General features: G+C 45.7%; 1 protein-coding gene across 1 annotated transcript; it reads right to left on the reverse strand.

Annotated features, from left to right (window-relative positions):
- Positions 1 to 846: 846 nt before the first annotated feature.
- Positions 847 to 20,149, reverse strand: LOC139327029 (ATP-binding cassette sub-family F member 3-like; the record flags this gene model as incomplete). Its single annotated transcript, XM_070956709.1, has 12 exons — positions 20,052 to 20,149; positions 18,646 to 18,768; positions 15,508 to 15,774; positions 14,618 to 14,698; positions 12,539 to 12,598; positions 12,176 to 12,232; positions 10,390 to 10,412; positions 8,053 to 8,108; positions 7,711 to 7,911; positions 5,281 to 5,357; positions 3,155 to 3,199; positions 847 to 979 (listed from the first exon to the last, which is right to left on the reverse strand). Coding segments are annotated over exons 1-12 (1,221 nt in total), but the record flags the coding sequence as incomplete, so codon positions are not given.
- Between the last annotated feature and the right edge of the window lie 586 nt (positions 20,150 to 20,735).

The raw sequence follows: 20,735 nt of genomic DNA on the forward strand, positions 1-20,735 counted from the left end.
TTTCTGACGATCACAGCTGACGATCACAGCTGAGATGCCTGATCGTCAGAGGCTTTTTTTTTCTTTTAAAAACATTTTTTCTACAACCTCCTCAGCCGAAGAGGTTGTAGAAAAAATGCTTTTAAAAGTACCAAAAAAAAAAAAAAAAAAAAAGCCTCTGATGATCGCGTGGCTCAGCTGGGCATGGGGGGGGGGGGGGGCAGGGATTTTTGCTTCCGGTTCTCCGAACCACCCGTCGCCATCACTACCGGATCAAGCGATCTGGTCCGAACCGAGAGCATGTTGTATGCACCCAGGCCAGAAATATTTCTGCTGAGCAAAGCAGCAGCAATAGTAATAGCACTTAAGACTTATATACCGCTTTACAGCACTCTGTAAGCGGTTTACAGAGTCAGCATATTGCCCCCAACAATCTGGGTCCTTATTTTACTGACCTTGGAAGAATGGAAGGCTGAGTCAACCTGGTCAGGATTGAACTCCTGGTGTATGGGCAGAGTCAGCCTGAAATGCTGCATTTTAACCACTGTGCAACCACAGCTCCTAGCTCTTATTAGGCCCTTCTGTTAAAAACACTTGTACCCTGTTTCCCTCAAAATAAGACATCCTCTGATAATAAGCCCAATCGGGTTTTTGAGCGCATGGCAATAAGGCCAAGCGCTTATTTCAGGTTTCAATAAAATATAAGACAGGGTCTTATTTTGGGGGAAACACGGTAGCATTTCTTTTTTCTTGGTCTATCCACTGCTCCAAAACAGTTGCTGAGCTATTGGATTTTTCGTTTGTTTGTGGTAGGGAATGCTTTATCGCTTCCACATAATTAACCTTTTGCCAAATATTTCATCTTACCACACAGATGCGAGAGTCCAGGTCAGCAGAGACAGAGAGGGTGCAGAAGATGTAGTTATTGGGCTCGTAGTAAAAATCCACTTCATCGAGTTGTAAGATGGGAGGAGAAAACTTCTCAAAGCCATCTGGGAACCTAAAGGGGGGGGGGGAGGGGAAAAAAAAAAGGTCCAGGGGAATGAGCAAAAATGGAAGTGACCAAAAGGTCCCTTGTTGCTTCTATTAGATCAGCTTGGCATTAATTTTGCCTTATGAAGAACATACTATGGTAGGAATACATAGCAGTTACATTTTACACAATGTCGTTTTTAATGGAATAATAAGGATGCATTGCAGGCATCATTTAGAGCAGGGGTGTCAAACTCAAGGCCCGTGGAGCCAGACCGTGGGGTGCTTAGATCTGACCCGCGGGGCTGCCCTGGAAACAGTGAAGGACCGGCCCGTGGTGCCTCTGCCAGTGAAAATGGAGCTCGGGGGGGGGGGGGGGCTGCACACGTGGCCTCAAGAGGGACGGCGAGGTTCCTCTGGAGGATAAGGCGCTCTCCATGGTCTTGCCTTCCTCTGCTGGTGACAATGGATTCCGCCCAGCCCAGCCCCGCCCAGGCCACCACAGGTGCCCCCAACATGGGTGATGTCAAGCTGGCCACGCCCACCCAGGCCATGCCCACCCGGCCCCCTGAGGTCCAACACAACCCTGATGCGGCCCTCAATGAAATCAAGTTTGACACCCTTGATTTAGAGGTATGGAGCCGTGTGTGTGTGTGTGTGTGTGTGTGTGGTGCATGCATGCCCACACTCATAATTATATGCGCCCTGTACCCGTGCATGCGGACCCCCCCTCCCGGGCACGCAATGGCATGGTAGGCCTGTTTTTCTTTCTCCCCAGCCTCCAAAGCCTTTCTAGGAGTCTGGGGAGGGTGAAAACGGCCTTCTCCACACCCCTGGAGGCCAGAAATGGCCCGTTTGCCAACTTCCGGAAGATGGCAAACGGGCCGTTTCCGGCCTCCGGGGGGCTGGGTAAGGCCGTTTTCACCCTCCCCAGTCTCCTAGAAAGGCTCTGGAGGCTGGGGAGAGTGAAAAACGGGCCTTCCCCACCATCCCCTGAGGTCCTCCAGATGCAGGAAACAGCCTGTTTCCCTACTTCTGATGGGTCCAGAAGGCCCGAAAATCAGTTGGCCAGCGTGCACATGCGCGCCAGAGCTAAGCTCGCATGCCCACTGATATGGCTACGTGTGCCACCTGTGGCACGCGTGCCATAGGTTCGCTATCACGGGTCTAGGATGCATATTATTGCCATTTTTGTTGTAGCTACACAGTCCTGCAACCAGACAATGCCTAGATAGGGGGGGACTTGTCTGGAAAAACAGGAATTGCTGCCTGAAGAAAAGCTAGGATAATGACTTATCAAATAATGAATTAACTTGAGTCAAGTAATATAGAATAGAATAACAGAGTTGGAAGGGACTTTGGAGATCTTCTAGTCCAACCCCCTGCCCAGGCAGGAAACCCTACACCACTTCAGACAAATGGTTATCTAGCATCTTCTTAAAAATTTCCAGTGTTGGAGCATTCGCAACTTCTGGAGGCCAGTTGTTCCACTGATTAATTGTTCTCACTGTCAGGAAATTTCTCCTTAGTTCTAGGTTGCTTCTCTCCTTGATTAGTTTCCACTCATTGCTTCTTGTTCTTCCCTCTGGTGCTTTGAAGAATAGTTTGACTCCCTCTTCTTTGTGGCAACCTCTGAGATATTGGAAGACTGCTATCATGTCTCCCTTGGTCTTTCTTTTCATCAAACTAGACATACCCAGTTCCTGCAACTGTTCTTCATATGTTTTAGCCTCCAGTCCCCTAATCATCTTTGTTGCTCTTCTCTGCACTCTTTCTAGAGTCTCCACGTCTTTTTTACATCGTGGTGAACAAAACCTTTCCTTACAAAATCCACACAGGACTTGCCAACCTTATCATTTCTGTCTTGCCAACTAGATGCCGGAGGCTGGGTGATTTGCCTAAGGCAGTGTTTCTCAACCTCCGTCATTTTAAGAGGCATGGACTTCAACTCCCAGAATTCCCCAGCCAAATGGCGATCACGTGACTGCAGGATGCAGCAATAGCCAGAACTTTCAGGACTGGTTGGTTATAAGTATCACTCATTCGGCACTGTTGCAACCATCGTTGAATGAGTATTGGCTAAGTGAGGACTATCTGTACCGAGTCTGAGAAGGCAGACAGGTGAGTAAGAAGACGTCTGCTCTTCTTTTCCTATGATGGACTAGAAAATTGGGCTTTCTTGTGCCTGTCAAGGTTCACTTACTTCATTATCACCTCAGATTCTTTGTCCACTGGCTTCAGTTTTGGCCTGAGAAAAAGAAAGACACCAATAAGTCTTGTTGCAGTAAATTCAAATTCAAATCTTTATTGTCAGTGCACAACATATGTACAATGAGATTGGTTGAGCTCCCTCAGTGCACCCCCCCCCCAACATAATACAACTCACAGTGAAGACAGAAAATCCCTAAGCCAATAAATCATATTAATCTAGTAAGAGATAGGTATCAAATATCCAATCACTAAGCAGACACTTGGAAGCAGATAAATTCTCAGGACTGAGCACTGAAGAACTACTATAACTAGATTCACCAGATCTTGGTTTTCTTTAAAAAGAGAGCTTATTTCCCTTTCCAAGTTATTTTTTCCCTCTAATTCTGTCTCATAAGTGTAAAAGATTTCAAAGACAGAAAAAAAAGAGTTCACCAATTTCCCTTGGTTCATTATGAAAATCACTTAACACTATATCATCTGAATTGTTCTTTATTTCATCTTTTATGGCAATTAAAAAAAAAAGAAAAAAAATTCAAACCCCCTACCAGTGGGGACAAGAGGAGAGATAAAGATAAATTATTGGGCTAAAATAGCCAATTAGCTATTTCTGGTTTTTTGAATCAGCAAAAAAACCTTTTTTTTATTTTTTGCATTCTTTGACAGTGGCCGGTGGAACTTAAAATCAGGATCTTCTCAAGCTGAAGCAAGCAGTTCATGCTTTCCTATTTCTACCAACATCCTGTTAATAGATTTGTTAGTTAGAGTAAGGTTTAAAGCGAACTTGGCAACTTTAAAGACTTGTGGACTTCAACTCCCAGAATTCCCCAACCCTGCATGACTGGCTGAGGAATTCTGGGAGTCGAAGTCCACAAGTCTTACCAAGTTGTCAAGTTTGGAGAACGCCCTGCTTTAAAGAGATAGTAAGCCTTTGCATTAATACTGTTGATAATGCTTACTGCTCTAATGATAATGCAAGTGATTGAGAGATAACTGGGGGCTGAAGAGCCTTGGCAGTACAGTGGTCTAAGGCACCCTGTTATTAAGCTGGTTATTAAGACCAGCTGCCTGCAATTACTGCAGGTTCAAATCTCACCAAGGCTCAAGGTTGACTCAGCCTTCCATCCTTTCTAAGGTAGGTAAATTGAGGACCCAGTTCTAGGGGCAATAAGCTGACTTTGTATAAAAATATACAAAAGTATGAAGGCTATTGCTGAGCACATTGTAAGCCGCCCTGAGTCTCTGGAGAAGGGCGGCATATAAATCAAATTAAAAAAAAAAAAGTGTCAAGGAGCAATCTTTTCCTAACCAAGGAATACTGCACATCCAAATAATGAGAATTAGTGCAAAATATTGCTTTAGTTTATACATTTTGAGACTCATGCTGTATGCCAGGAGCAGGCCGTGTGCCGCCATTTAAGAAATTGTGCTAAATCAGCTCCTCAGTCTGTAGATCCTGCAATGATCAACCCTTAAATTGACCTAGGTCCGTGATGGCGAACCTATGGCACCCATGCCACAGGTGGCACACGGAGCCATATCAGTGGGCACGTGAACATTGCCCTAGCTCAGCTGCAGCGCACATGCGTGCGCTGGCCAACAGATTTTCGGGCCTTCTGGGCCTACCAGAAGTTGGCAAATGGGCTGTTTCTGGCCTCCAGAGGGCCTCCAGGGGGGTGGGGAAGGCCATTTTCGTCCTCCCCAGGCTCCTAGAAAGCCTCTGGAGCCTGGGGAGGGTGAAAAAAATGGGCCTACCGGGCCCACCTTGCCATCATGTGCCAAAAGCAGGGGGAGCACGATGGGGGGGGGTTGTCTGCGCGTGCATGCGCGGGGTGGGGCATATTGAATTATGGGTGTGGGCACGCACACGCGTGACCCCCTCGCACTCCCCCCCGCTTTTGGCACGCGACGGCAAAAAGGTTAGCCACCACTGAGCTAGGCCAGGGGTGGGCAATTGTGGCTCTTTTACAACCTGTGGACTTCAACTCCCAGAATTCCTGAGATAGCCAAGCTGTCTCAGGAATTCTGGGAGTTGAAGTCCACAGGTTGTAAAAGGGCCACAGTTGCCCACCCCTGGCCTAGGCAATCCACCCAGATGTTCGTTTTCTTTGGGATACTCACAGCTTCTCCAAGAGTTTCAGTTTGCTCTGAACTTGCGACGCCCTGTTTGCATTGTAGCGGAATCGATCGATAAAGACCTGCGGGAAAAAAGCAGAGATGATTCCTGTATCCAGAAGGACGCACCAGCTGCTGCAGGGACAACGGTCTGGCAAATGAAGTTTGAGTCCATGATCCAAACCAGTTTATTTATGTGAATTGGGCCACAGAGGTTTGGAACAGAAGGGATTCTGCCCCTCTCCGATAGCCAACCAAAGCATTAGGACCGTGATGGCGAATCTTTTCGGCACAGTGACCAAACTGGAATGCATGTGCGCACGCTGGAAACCCAAAAAGCAGCTGGGCGGTGCGCATGCGTGGGACCGGTCAGTTGGTCTTTGGGTTTCTGGCACACGCATGACTTTGCATGCACCGGAGCACTGGAAACCCAAAGATCAGCTGTGCATGTCTGTTTTTGGGGTGTTTTTGGCCATTTTTCAGGCCATTTTTCGGGCCAAAAACGGCCTAAAAAACGGCCTGAAAATGGCCCAGAAAAACGGTGTTTTTGGGGCATTTTTGAGGCTGTCTTCAGGCAGTTTTCTGTCGCTCACACGCCTGCGAAGACCAGCTGGCGATGGCGTGCGTGCCCACAGAGAGGGCTTTGCATGCCACCTCTGGCACACGTGCCATAGGTTCACCATCAAGGCATTAGGATGATATGCAATGGAGGATGAAGAAGGTATACTCTGTGTGCATGCAGGTATAATATTCAAAAACATTGTTTAGAATGTTCTTATTGCTGGGTGCACAACAAATTCTAAGCTTTTGGTCTGTTCTAATGAAGGCATAGCAGTAAAGCTGAAACAGAGTGGAAAAAAGTTACAGAAGCCGCCATTTTCTGGAGACTTAACTGGTGATAAGAGAGCCAGTTTGATCTGATGGTTAAGGCACCAGGCTAGAAAGCAAGAGACCGTGAGTTCAAGTCTCGCCTTAGCCATGAAAGCCAGCTGAGTGACTTTGGAGCAGTCACTCTCTCTCTCTCTCATTGTTGTGGGGAAAATAGGAAGGTGTGTTGGATATGTTTGCCACATAGAATTATTTGTAAAAATGATGAAAGCGGGATACAAAGGAATAAAGTTTCAATGTTTGTAAGCTGCCCAGAGTAGTCTCTGGACAAGGTGGAGGCACATAAATTTAATTAATTAATTAAGCTGGCTCTCGTGGTTACGTAGACTACACAGAGGGAAGCATTTGAGAAGTGGCAGTCCTTCTTTTGTGTGGTGCCCAGGATAAAAAGCCTTATTTTAAGGATCTGCTCTTTGCTTACCATATATCACATATCATAGGTAAAGGTAAATGTTCCCTTCACACATATGTGCTAATCATTCCCGACTCTAGGGGGCAGTGCTCATCTCTGTTTCAAAGCCGAAGAGCCAGCACTGTCCGAAGACGTCTCCGTGGTCATGTGGCCGGCATGACTCAATGCCAAAAGCATTGAATTACGTTCCCACCAAAGGTGATCCCTATTTTTTCAACTTGCATTTCTTACGTGCTTTCGAACTGCTAGGTTGGCAGAAGCTGGGACAAGTCACAGCTCACCCCATTACGCGGCACTAGGGATTCAAACTGCTGAACTGCTGACCTTTCGACTGACAAGCTCAGCATCTTAGCCACCGCGTCCCTCTCTCATGTACAATATATCACATCATATATATTCACTATTGTAATGCTCTCTACATGGGGCTCCCCTTGAGGAGCACCCGGAGGCTCCAACTGGCGCAGAGTGCGGCTGCGCGGGTGGTTATGGGAGCAACATGGCGCTCCCATGTGACACCTCTCCTTCACGAGCTGCACTGGCTCCCGGTGGTCTTCCGGGTGCGCTTCAAGATTTTGGTTACCACCTTTAGAGCGCTCCATGGCTTAGGATCTGGTTATTTACGGGACCGCCTACTACCACAAACAGCCTCCCACCGGCCAGTACGCTCTCATAGAGAAGGGCTCCTCTGGGTGCCGTCAGCCGAGCAGTGTTGACTGGCGGCCCCCAGGGGGAGGGCCTTCTCTATCTGGAACAAGCTCCCCCCGGAGATATGGAGGATCCCGGATCTGCGCACTTTCCGCCGTGCTCTTAAGACCCTCCTATTCCAGCAAGCCGGCCTGGCCTAATTTTCTCCCCTTTCTTTTAAATTTTTAAACCGAAATTTTAATTTGTTTTAAATTATTGGGATTTTTAATTGTCTTGGGCTAAATTATTTAATTTGGTTTTAAATTGTTTCTAATTTTTGTATTTCTGTATTTTATTCTGTGCCTGTTCACCGCCCCGAGTCCTTCGGGAGTAGGGCGGTATACAAATTTAATAAAACAAAACAATAAAACAAACAAAACAATTCAATCGTATTTCATATGGCACTGTCAGATCAGCGTTAGCTGCATCACTAACCACGCTGGCTCTCTGACCTGGATATGCTCCCGGTATTGCTGCTGCGCCTCGTATTCACGCTGCTGGTTTTTGAGCCGTTCCTCTTTGATCTTGACAAAGTTCTCGAAGTCCCCACGGTAGCTGTCAAGCCGCTGGGAGTGCAGGTGGATGACATCGGTGGCCACGGCGTTTAAGAAGTTCCGATCGTGAGACACCACAAGGATGGTGGACTGCCAAGTCTAGAAGGGCCCAGAATGCAAAAAAAAAAAAAAAAAAAGGGCAAAATTGAGGTCTCAGCCAGATCTGAAGGTCCCAAGCTCCTTAAACTAACCCTTGCCCTCCCCCTCAACTGCGGATGGTTTTCCAAATTTTAGACAGACCTGCAAATAGTTTTCCAGCCAGATGATCGCCTTCACGTCCAGCATGTTGGTTGGCTCTGGAAGTGAATTGAAAGAAGGCTGTTTACACAAAGCCCCTTTGGACAAAATTCTCAGGGAAAGACATATACCGTATTTTTTCGGAGTATAAGACGCACCTTCCCCCCCCCAAAAAAGGGTTAAAATCTGGGTGCGTCTTATACTCCGAATGTAGCCCCGCCCAGCTTCTCAAAGAGAGGTTTCAGAGGCTGAAAAAAGCATCAGAAATGAAGCTTCAGAAAAAAAGCCTCAAAACAGAGCTTCAGAGGCTTTTTTTCTGAAGCTCTGTTTTGGAGGCTTTCAGAGGCAGAAAAAAAAGCAAGGCACAGAGCTCACAACCAAGGAACCTGTTGCTAAAATTCACCTCTGGGAACAGCTGATTGGGGGTATTCCGGGAGAGCCATCCACCTGCCAACCAGCTTTTTTCTTATTTTCCTCCCCAAAAACTAAGGTGCGTCTTATACTCCGAAAAATACGGTAGGTAGTCCTCAATATATGACCACAATTGAGCCCAAAATTTTGATTGTTAAGCAAGACTATTACTAAGTGAGTTTTGCCCCATTTTATAACCTTTGCTTGCTACGTTGTTAAGTGACGCACTGCGGTTGTTAAGTTAGTATCACGATTGCTAAGTGAATCTGGCTTCCCCACTGATTTTCCTTGTCAGAAGCTTGGAAAAAGGGATCATGTGACCCTGGGACACTGCAACTGTCGTAAATATGAGTCAGTGCCAAGTGTCTGAATCTTGGTCACGTGACCGTGGGGAGGCGGAATGGTTGTAAGTATGAAAAACGGTCGTAAGTCACTTTTTCAGTGCCGCTCTAACTTCAAACAGTCATTAAACGAATGGTAAGTGTTGATGATGCAATGGTCACATTTGGAATTAAACAGTTCGAAAGAACAATGCCTCCACAGTTCTAATACACCCAGAAGATGATTAAAACCAAACAAAGAAAATGAGTTAATTTAAGACAGAGATGGCCAGCTCCTTTGTAACATTTGCAAAATGGCTGAAGGAGCGGGGAGAGCCAACATTTTTTGGTGGACATTGATAAGGTTTTACTTGATGAAACGGGTGCCTAAAATCTTACAAAGACTTAGGAATCCGTTTTCCCTTCTTCAACCTTTCTTTCAAATTAAGCTGATTTTGGGGTGGTGGGTTACTTTGTTAAATGGGTCCCTTAGCAAGGTTTAAATGAAAAGAAAGACATGATAGCAGTATTCCAGTTTTTGATGGGCCAGAAAGAGGAGAAGGTAAACTTATTTTCCAATGCACCAGAAGGCAGGACAAGAAACAATGGATGGAAACTAATCAAGGAGAGAAGCAACCTGGAATTAAGGAGAAACTTCCTAACGGTGAGGACAATTAATCAGTGGAATAGCTTGCCTTCAGAAGTTGTAGATGTTTCATCACTGGAGGTTTTAAAGAAAAGAAAGGACGGCCACCTGTCTGAAATGGTATAGGGTCTCCTCGATGAGCAGGGGGTTGGACTAGAAGACCTCCAAGGTCCCTTCCAGCTCTATTCTGGAATAAGAGCTGGAAGGGCCTTCTATTCTATTCTCTATTCTGATTAATCAATTAAATCTTCAAAGTTACCCCTTACAAAAGAGGCTTAAAATTTTTGGCCAACTTGTGATAGAGATGCCATCTATCTCTGACAACTCCCAACTGCAAGAAAATTGGCCACAAATTCAGATATTCATACATCTGCCAGGAATGGCTGTAGCAATGGTTTCCAATCTAGAGAGCTTCCAAATATTGGAAGTGCGTGGACTTCCAACATGGGGAAACACTGGGTCAGAGCAATTGGGAAATCAGCAGTCCAACAGGGGATGGAAAAAAAGTCTACAGCAGAATTTTTTTGAAGTTGGTTTGCACCATCCCACCTAGGGATGGGCTGCTGGGGGTTCCTAGGGTTTCGAGAGAACCTCTAGCTAAGATTCTGTGTAGTTCAGAGAACCCCCAAATCCCACTCCTCCAACCCCGCCCCTCCCAGGAGTCCCCACGTGGCCCGTTTTGGATGCAGGTAAGTGCAGGGTGCACATGGAGACTCAGGAAGGGCAAAAAACGGGACTACTGGAAGTTTTCGCCCTCCTGGAGGCTCGAGAAAAGCCTCTGGAGGCTGGGGAGGGCAAAAATGCGCCCCCCCACCCGCTGTGGTGCAGGAGGCTGACTAGGCCATGCCCACCATGGCCACGCTCACCCAGCAACCGGGCAGCGAATCCCTTGCTAAAATTTTTGAAGCCCACCACTGAGCCCACCCCTTCCCTTCTGTCTATGTAGGTCCAGAAAAGACTTACCATCAAGCAGAAGGAGGTCAGGCCTGGGAAAATTAAAATCAACAGAAGAGGAAAGGGAGACAGAAGTATTATTAGTGCAGCAATCATCAATTCTACTTTGGCATTGCTTTGATAGCAGATTTCTCACAAAGCTTTCTATGAAACAACTATGCCCTCTTAATATTTTCATCATCACTGGAAAGCCAATCGTAACTAATCTTTTCAAGTCCAGTTATTTTTGATGGGGAAATTCTTAAAAGTTGCTTAAACCGGCCATTTCTATACAAGTCTGCACTTTTATACCATTGTGCCAGATTTGGCAAAAGGTTTCGCTGTTCTACCCTGTTTCCCCTAAAATAAGACCTCCCCTGATAATAAGCCCAATCGGGCTTTTGAGTGCATGCACTAAAATAAGCCTCCCCTGAAAATAAGCCCTCCCCGAAAATATTTAAATGCATGCACAGCTGGTCCTTGCCATTTCCTCGTTTCCTCCACGTGCCCCAAAATAATAAGACCTCCCTGAAAATAAGGCCAAGCGCTTATTTCGGGGTTCAAAAAAAATATAAGTCAGGGTCTTATTTTCGGGGAAACTCGGTAATATTTCATTATTAAATTTATACAATTCTTATCAATCTGACAATCAAGTGACTTAGCCCCAAATTCTGTAGGTGAACACCTAAAATTTGAAGGAAAAAAAAAAAAGGACCCTGCCCAACTTTTAAATTGAGAAAATTCATTACACAGGCATTTTAAAAAGCCGAATGTCTCATTCAATGAAAACGGGGTGATTTGGAAAGGTAAGGAAAGAAAGAAAGAAAGAGACATTAGATTAGTTTCATGCTGATGGATTAGACTGAAAGATTTTCTCACTGCCATGGAAGGCATCTGTCCTTTAAAAAAAAAAAAGTTTCCAATTTTGCAGCAGAACCGGTGCCCTGATTTAAATGTCTATAGAAATTCAGTCATCCAGTTATCTGAGAAGCTTCTTGGATAGGAAGCAAAATGTCTTCAGTGAAAAACCAGAAAAGTCCGATTGCCTCTGGAAAAAAGCACCTTTAGGACTCCATGATTTAAGTGTTTTTTCTTTTTGTCCTTTAAATTCTTGGAAAACTTAACAACCGTTAAAAGTATCTCCAAATATGTACGTTATCTTTTGTGCACAAAACACATACAGGTTAGTCCTCCCCTTAGGACCGTTCGTTTAGTGACCGTTCGAAGTTAACAATGGCACAGAAAGAAATGAGATATGAACCGTTTTTCACATTCAATACCTTTGTGGTATCCCCACAATCCCGCGATCAAAATTCAGCCACTTGGCCAACTGGCAATGTATTTAAAACTTTGCAACTTTCAACGGTCACTAAACGAATGGTTGGAAGGCAAGGCTTACCTGTAGCCCAAACACCTGTAATCTCATCTCCCCCCCCCCCCCCCCCCCCCCACAGCCCAATGCAGTCAGGCATCCTTCCTCAACACAGCCAATCAGGATTAAGACTCTAAGTCTTAATTTTCACACCCACCATTGTTACTATCAACCCATTTTCTGGGACGAGGATTTTGAGCAGAACGGAGATCCTTGAAGACCAGTGATGGTATTCAGCCGCTTCTATCCGGTTCGGGCAAACTGGTAGCGGCGGCTGTGGGAGGCTCCGCCCACCCGCCTGGATGTCATCACGTCCCGTTTTTGACGTTCTACGCATGCGCGGAAGGCCCTGTGCATGCGTGGAGGTGTGCAGGGCGCGCACGCGCTCACATTTGCGAACTGGTAGCGAAGGTTAAGTGAATACCACCCCTGTTGAAGACTCACCGGGCAAAAAGGGCACGAGCCAAAGCCAGCCTCATTCTCCAACCTCCGGAAAACTCTCTGAAGGAAAACGAATAAAAGTAGAGAGAGATCAGTTTCCCTGGGCCAGCCGGACCCCAGTTTGCCTGTAGATACGGAAGGTCGCCTTACATTTTTCAAGGGTTGGTGTCAGAGATGGCCAAGTTCACTTCCCCCTCTATCACAATTGTAATGTGAAGGGACAGCTACCAAGCTTCCTATCTCTGGAAGCGCCCCTCTGTCCCAGCACCTAGCAGTAGGCAAGATCAAAAAGAAAAAAAAAATCTAGGATCCCATCGTTCAAATCACAGAAGGGAACAATTCAGTCTTGGCTAAAAGCCCACTTACTTGGTTGTCTGTTGCTGCATCTTTGCGCTGAAACCCAACCCGGCCAGGATAACAGACGCTCTAGAAAAGGATAGGAAAGGAAAGGTCATTTCTAGATTGCAAAAACTGGACTAGGAGCTGACTCTGAATGGGTCTAAAAAAAAAAAAAAACTCCGAAAGGAAAGGCAGCGATATCTGAACTTGGAATAAGAATCGATTGGAAATAGGAGTATTTAGCTAAGGGCACTAAGCCACAAAGGGCAGCATGGTAGCTGCTCCAGTGGTCATGATGCTGGGTTTATCAGCTGGAAAGCTGGCAGCCCAGGTTCGAGACCCGAACGCCATGGGACTGGGTGAGCTCCCGTCCTCGCTCCAGCTCCTGCCGATCTAGCAGTTCAAAAGCATGCAAATGCGAGTAGATAAATAAGTAGCACTTCGGTGAGGTGTAACAGCACTCTGCAACATTGTGTTGGCCACATGACCGCGGAAACGCCTTCGGACAGCGCTGGCTCAATGGCCTTGAAACGGAGATGAGCACCACCCTGTATAGTCGGTGATGACTAGCAGAGTAAAATCTGCAGGGACTTTTTACCTTTTTTTTTTAATGCTTCCTTCATCAAAGCACTTAAAATAACTGGAAAATCTATCAAACTGCAGGAAGAGCAGCTCAACATGATACCTCAAAGCTCTAATATGACTGTATGACCGTAACCTTGTTGCTGGTATCCTTAAGATTTATATTGATTGTTTCCCTATGACTATCATTAAGTGTTGTACCTTATGATTCTTGAGGAACGTATCTTCTCTTTTATGTACTCTGAGAGCATATGCACCAAAGACAAATTCCTTGTGTGTCCAATCACACTTGGCCAATAAAGAATTCTATTCTATTCTATTCTATTCTATTCTATTCTATTCTATTCTATTCTATTCTATTCTATTCTATTCTATTCTATTCTATTCTATTCTATTCTATTCTAGGACAGCCTTGTCGCTCCTTGCTAAAGCCTTCTGCTCCTGGGGTTTCCATCGATGGAAAAGTTAAAGGAAACTAATGGGTTTGTATGTTCTTTAAATCAGATTTCAGGAAGATCTAAAGTCTGTTCTCTTGATTTAATTTGAAAACAGTTAATCCTCGACTTACAACCTTTTGTTTAGTGACCCTTCGGAGTTACAATGGCACTGAAATAAGTGATTTATGACCGGTTTTCACTTAATGACCACTACAGCATTGCCATGTCACGTGATCAAAATTCAGGTGCTCGGCAACTGACAGGTATTTATGATGGTTGAACTGTTCTGAGGTCATGTGATCACCATTTGTTACCTCCCCAGCCGGCATCTGACAAACAGAGTCAATTGGGGAGGGGGGGGAAGGGAAGCAAAATTCACTTAACAACTGCAATATTCACTTAGCAATGGCAGTGATTTGTTTGCGCCAAAAAAAGGTCATAAAATGGGGCGCAACTCACTTCACAACCGTCCCGCTTAGCAACAGAAAATTTGGGCTCAACAAGTGGTTGTAAATCAAGGATTACCTGTACTCTTTCCTTTGGAGAACTGGAGAAGCAGCCAATTTCTATTCGGAATTTAGGAAATTTCTGAGTTCTTGGTGGAAATTTATTACTCTGGGCTGATGGAGAAATTGCCTTTTCCCAGCCACGTTACCCGTGTTTCCCCGAAAATAAGACCCTGTCTTATATTTTTTTGAACCCCGAAATAAGCACTTGGCCTTATTTTCGGGGAGGTCTTATTATTTTGGGGCGTGTGGAGCAAGACGGGGATCCTCTTGCCGTCTTACCTGATTTCCAGCTCTGTCTCTCTAACCCTAACCAGAGGAAATGGGCAGGGACTGGCTGCCCATGCAGTTAAATATTTTCAGGGAGGGCTTATTTTTTTGGGGTGGGGGGCTTATTTTAGCGCATGCGCTCAGAAGCCCGATTGGTCTTATTATCCGGGGAGGTCTTATTTTCGGGGAAACACTGTATCTCCACAGACTCGTATGCATCAGGATTTCCTATTTTAGACCTCAGAACTCACCGACTACCAAGCATGTAAATTCAGAGCTGATTCTGCCTCTTACAGAGACTTTCAATTTACCTTGCTGGGGCCTTGTCTGCCTCAATCTCTTCTAGACCAGCGTAGATTTCGGACAGTCGAGCACCTTCGGTGCCTACTCCCCTGAAGAAAAAAAAAAAAAAACGACAGAAAAGCAGCATGGTGGTTTGTAGATGGACAAACTAGCTCTGTTCTGCACCTGAATTAGATTGTGTTCCTTGGGAACAAGGTTACCTTCCAGAATTGATAGCAATAGCACTCTTAAGACTTATATACCGCTTTACAGTGCTTTACAGGCCTCTCTAAACAGTTTTAGACTCAGCCAGGGGTGGGCTGCTGGGAGTTTGCAGGGGTTCAGGAGAACCTCTAGCTAAGATTCTGTGCAGTTTGTAGAACCCCCAAATCCCACTCCTGGCTGGCCCCGCCCACCCCACCCCACCCCTCCCAGGAGTCCCCACGCGGTCTGTTTTGGATGCAGGGCGGAGGCCTGGGGAGGGCAAAAAAATGGGCCTACCAGAAGTTCGGGAAAACCCTCCAGAGGGCCTCCGGAGCCTGGGGAGGCTGTTTTCGCCCTCCCGGAGGCTCGGGAAAAACCTCCAGAGGCTGGGGAGGGCAAAAACGACATCCCCCCCACCATGGTGCAGGAGGCTAACTAGGCCACGCCCACCATGGCCACGCCCATCCAGCAACCGTACAAAGAACCCCTTGCTAAAATTTTTGAAGCCCACCCCTGGAGTCAGCGTATTTGCCCCCAACAATCTGGGTCCTCATTTTACCGACCTCAGAAGGATGGAAGGCTGAGTCAACCTTGCGCCATTCAGAATCAAACTTCTGGCAGTGAGCAGTGAGTTAGCCTGCAATACTGCACTCTAACCACTGCTCCACCACGGGCTCCTGAATTATTAGACAGTGTTCCTTGGGAACAAGGTTACCTTCCGGAGTTAACCCGGGCAGTCAGCTCCTTTTCCTCCTTGAGCAGCCCCTCACGAACCGTGTCACATTCCAGCACACTCTGCAGGGCTGGCGTCTCGTCCCCGGCCACTTCTTGCTCCACGTGAAGGATGCTGATGTGCGAAGGGATGCGCAGGTTGCGGCTGGCGATCATCTTCAACAACGTGGTCTTGCCCAACCCGTTCCGACCTACCAAGCCATATCGCCGGCCGTAAGCCAGGTTCAGGTCTGCTCCTGTGAGGAGGACCCTGAAAAGAAGAGAATAAAGGACAACTGTCTCCTGTGGTTTTATAAAACGAGGGGACGTTTTTGAGAGAGGGGTTTAGAAACCTCGTTTGTGCCAGGTGAGGTGACAACTGCACTGTACCTGATGGGCAGAGGTGCAATTGCAGGAACGTCTATGTCAGACTGCGGTGCTATCTCAAAATTAAATGAATTTCTAAACTGCCAATCTTTAAGGAAATCTTTCTTTAATTGAGTTCAGCCACCGGATCATGACTCCGCGCGGACAAGACTGACCTTTTGCCTCCTAATCCCTCCCTTTCCGATCCCCAAATCTCTGCTTCTCATTGGCTGTCTTCCAAGTCATTCTTCAGACTTCTTTTCCCCATCATTTCCCAGGAATGTGCCCCCTCCCTTCATTTCCACGACAACCGGGCTTCAAAGGGATTTAGCAGGCAAAAGTTTCAGAGCTTATCTCTTGCTCTCCTCTGCTCTATGACAGCGTTAAAACGCTGACAGTCTACCCTGTTTCCCCCAAAATAAGACATCCCCTGATAATAAGCCCAATCAGGCTTTTGAGCGCATGGCAATAAGGCCAAGCGCTTATTTCAGGGTTCAAAAAAATATAAGACAGGGTCTTATTTTTGGGGAAACACGGTAGAAAGTCACCTTATGTCAGCTCTTCCAGGTAAACCAGATAAGAAAGCAGATGAATAGAAACTAGAAGGAATAGATCAGACACCTAGCCCTTGCTTATCAATGGAGACCGAGTGGAGCAAGTGGCCAGTTTTAAGTTTCTGGGTATTATCATAAAAGAGGACCTGACCTCACATTGCAGCACTGGTCAAAAGGGCCCAGCAGAGATTCTACTACCTGAGACTTCTCAGGAAAAAAACAACTGAATGAAAAACTGCTGGTGACCTTCTACCGCTGCACCATAGAGAGTATTTTAACTTACTACACCTGTGTATGGTTTGCCAATTGCACAGTGGCAGATAGGACAGCACTCCAGAGGGTAAAACATCATTGCCCAGAGGATCAGTGGTTGCCCTCTCCCCTCTTTGGAAGAGCTTTATAGCTCCCGCTGCCTTAAGAAAGTTCAAAACATTATTAAAGATCCATCTCATCCTGGGCACCCTTTTTTTTTGAACTATTACCATCTGGCAGACGGTACAGGACAATAAAGACAAGGACAAATAGGCTGAAAAACAGCTTCTATCCCAGGGCAGTAACTATATTGAATTCTATGGTATAGTGCAGAGGTCTGCAACCTTAAGCACTTGAAGAGCCATTTGGACCCGTTTCCCACAGAAAAGAAAACACCGGGAGCCACAAAACTCTTCCCGTGCCTGACTATTTCTTGAGCGGCCACAAAACTAGCATATGTAGTCGAATTAAACATTCTGTTTTCTTCTGAAACTTTTCTTTTCTTGGATTTATCCATGGTTGGCCTACCGGGGGGTTGAAAAGCTCAATAAATCGCTTGCCGGGGGTGTCGCACATTGGCGTTTGTGACGCCTACTTTGAGTGACAGGGAGCCGCAGCAGAGGGGTGAAAGAGCCACATGCGGCTCCAGAGCCGCAGGTTGCTGACCCCTGGTATAGTGCAATATTAATGCAATATCGGGTTTTCAATTTCAATTATATAGAATGTGAAGGATGTGTGTTTGTGTTTTTATTTTTATAGTTATAATGTACACTGAAGATGGCATTTAATTTAGTTGTACGAGGTGCAATGACAATAAATTAATGAGCCAATTGTACTTTATTGTTGGGCAACATTAAAAGAATCTCGCAAGTCTCCCCTGCTACAGGTAGTCCTTGGCTTAGGATCACAATTGAGCTCAACATTTTCTGTTGCTAAGCGGGGCAGTTGTTCAGTGAGATTTGCCCCGTTTTATGACATCTCTTACCACAGCTGTTCAGTGAATCCCTGCAGTCGTTAAATTAGCAACACGGTTGTTAAATGAATCTGGTCTCCCCACACTGACATGGCTTTTCAAAAGGTAACCAAAGGAGAGTTCATGACTCCGGAACACTGCAACCGTCATAAATATGAGCACCTGCATTTTGATTACGTGACCACGGGGATGCTGCAATGGCCGTTAAGTGTGAAAAATGGTCATAAATCACTTTGTTCAGTGCCGTTGTAACTTCGGTCACCAAATGAACTTTAAGTCGAGGACTACATGTATTTTTAGCCACCTGATCCATTAATGGGGGGATCCTTCCTAAATTTCAATCTCTGACCATGAAGCCACTGGCGGCTACTGCCTTTCTTGTTAATTCATTTCCTAGGCAGCATCTCTTCCCCTCAACCCCCAAGGTCATCTACACATTCTGTTACATCCCAACATGTAAACGCGCATCATAATTTTAAATAAATAAGTATTTTTTTTGGAAGTCCAGCTTTAATGCTATTCTATGCTCAGCTCCTTCATCAGAAATACTAACATCTTTCCTCTGCACAGGGTGGATAAAAATCAATGATTTTTTTAAAAAAATCAAAAAAATCAGATTTTTTTGATTTAAATCGGATTTTTTTGATTTAAATCAGATTTTTTTGATTTTTATCAAATTTATTCTGCAATATTGGGACTGTTGGTGAGTCAACAGCGGGTCAGAGGTGGAGCTGCTGCCAGAAAAGAGATGTCAGCTGCTCTTTAAAAATTATGATTTAAATAGAGTTGATTTAAATCAAGCCTTTTTACTAGTGATTTAAATCATGATTTAAATCAACTTGATTTAAATCAAATCCACCCTGCTCTGCAATGAAGCTTGGGCTGGATACCACGCTAGGCGTAACCGCAAGTTAGCTTACAGCGCTATGCCAAAGGTGTTTAAATGGCCAAATCAAAGATGCTGCAAAGATGGGTGACCCTTAACATGGAGACTCACCGCTCGCCAAAGGACACGTCGAAGTTTTCGATGCGTACGTCATAGGACTTGTTCTTGCCTGACATTTCGAGACGGTTCTCTTTCTTACTGGCTGCTTGGCTGGCAGATGCTTCTTCAAGAACCCTGCCATCCAGAACAAGATCACAAACAACCATTAGGACCAGGGAGAGTACATGTTCTTTTCCTTTTGTTGGAAGGGTCAGTTTCCCACATGCAACAATGCAGTTCTCTCCCCTTCTGTTTAACGTGTGCATGAAATCCCTGGCTGAGGTCATCTCTTGGCTTGCAGTCAGATATGAGTATACTAGGTAAAGGTAAAGGTTTCCCTTCTCCTGTTGAGTCCAACTCCGGGGGGGGGGGGGCAGTGCTCATCTCCATTTCTTATCCAACGGAGCCAGCGTTGTCCGAAGACAATTCCGTGGTCATGTGGCCAGCATGACTATACACCGAGGCACATGGAATGCTGTTATCTTTCTATCAAAGTGGTACCTATTTATCTACTTGCATTTGCACGCTTTTGAACTGCTAGGTGAGCAGGAGCTGAGGCAAGGAACGGGAGCTCACCCCATTATACGGCGCTTGGGTCTCGAACCTGGGCTGCCAGCTTTCTAGCTGACAAACTCAATGTCTTTAACAGATGAGCCATTATGCCCCCATCATTGGTATGCTGATGATACCTGATTATACACCTTGACCCTCAATCACTCAAGGGATATCATCATCATCATCATCATCTTATTCCAGTATCTGAAAGCTATGACAGCTGAACCCTGAAGACCAGTGGTGGGATTAAAAATTTTTTTACTACCAGTTCTGTGGGTGTGGCTTGGTGGGTGTGACAGGGGAAGGATACTGTAAAATCTCCATTCCTTCCCCACTCCAGGGGAAGGTTACTGCAAAATCCCCATTTCCTCCCGATCAACTGGGACTCGGGAGGCAGAGAATAGATGGGGGGGAGGGGGGAGGAGTCAGAAGTGGTATTTATCGGTTCTCTGAACTACTCAAAATTTCCGCTACCAGTTTTCCAGAACTGGCCAGAACCTGCTGAAACACATCTCTGCTGCCCTCTGGAACAATGTCCCCACCCAGAGATTCATATGATTTATGGTCTGACGAAATCCAGGAACTCTTTCAAAATCTGGCTATTATCCCAGGGCTTTGAATTTAGATGGAGTCCAAAGTCCTGTTCAAATATATTTGGATGGAAAATGGTGGCTAAATGAGGAAGCTACTTCTATTCAACCCCATTCTATTCTCCTTTATGTCAGCCACACCCTCATCTCTTCTACTTCCTTCCCCATAAGCAGTGGAAAGACTGAGGCATTAAGAAATTGACTCTGATAAAATTAGCCCTCCCACTGTTGAGAAGCAGGTGCCCCACTCCAAGACCATCACCCTTCACTCACAACGGGCTCCCAGATTTGACGGAATCTCGCTCCTGCTTCTTGCATTGCTTTGCTTTAAGGCGGGCCTCGGCTTTCTCCAGCTTTCTGGCGTTCACCATCTGCAACGCAAGAGATGGACAGCAAAGAATGATCAGAGAGAGCCGCCAGTAGCCAGAGAGAAGATGTGAGAGGAAATTAAAAGAAGAGGATGAGGACCGATGGGTAATCCTTGATCCAAAGGTGCTTTTTCAAGAGGCAACTGGACTTTCTGGTTTTTCTTTGAAGACATTTCTCTTCTCATCCAATAAGTTTCTTTTCTAAGCAGAGGGTTGGACTAGAAGACCTCCAAGGTACCTTCCAATTCTGTAATTCTGTTCTCATTCTCTATTCTGTCCTGTCCTATCCTAATTGTCTTCAGGTCTGTCCCAAAGGTGCTTCTTCAAAAGCACTTTTGGGACAACCACGACCTGGATGACTGAGAATCTCCATAGACATTTGGGTAATTCTTGACTTACAACCTTTCATTTAGGGATTGTTCAAAGTTACAACAGCACTGAAAAAACCTGACATATGACCATTTTTCACACTTACAACCGTTGTAGCATCCCCTGTGGTCACACGATCAAACTTCAGAAGTTTGGCAACTAGCTCATATTTATGACGGTTGCATTGTCCCAGGGTCATGTGATCACCTTTTGCGACCCT

The sequence above is a fragment of the Pituophis catenifer genome, unplaced genomic scaffold, assembly GCF_029215685.1.
Source record: "Pituophis catenifer annectens isolate HBS135680 unplaced genomic scaffold, rPitCat1.0.hap2 SCAF_564, whole genome shotgun sequence".
Lineage (NCBI taxonomy): Eukaryota > Metazoa > Chordata > Lepidosauria > Squamata > Colubridae > Pituophis > Pituophis catenifer.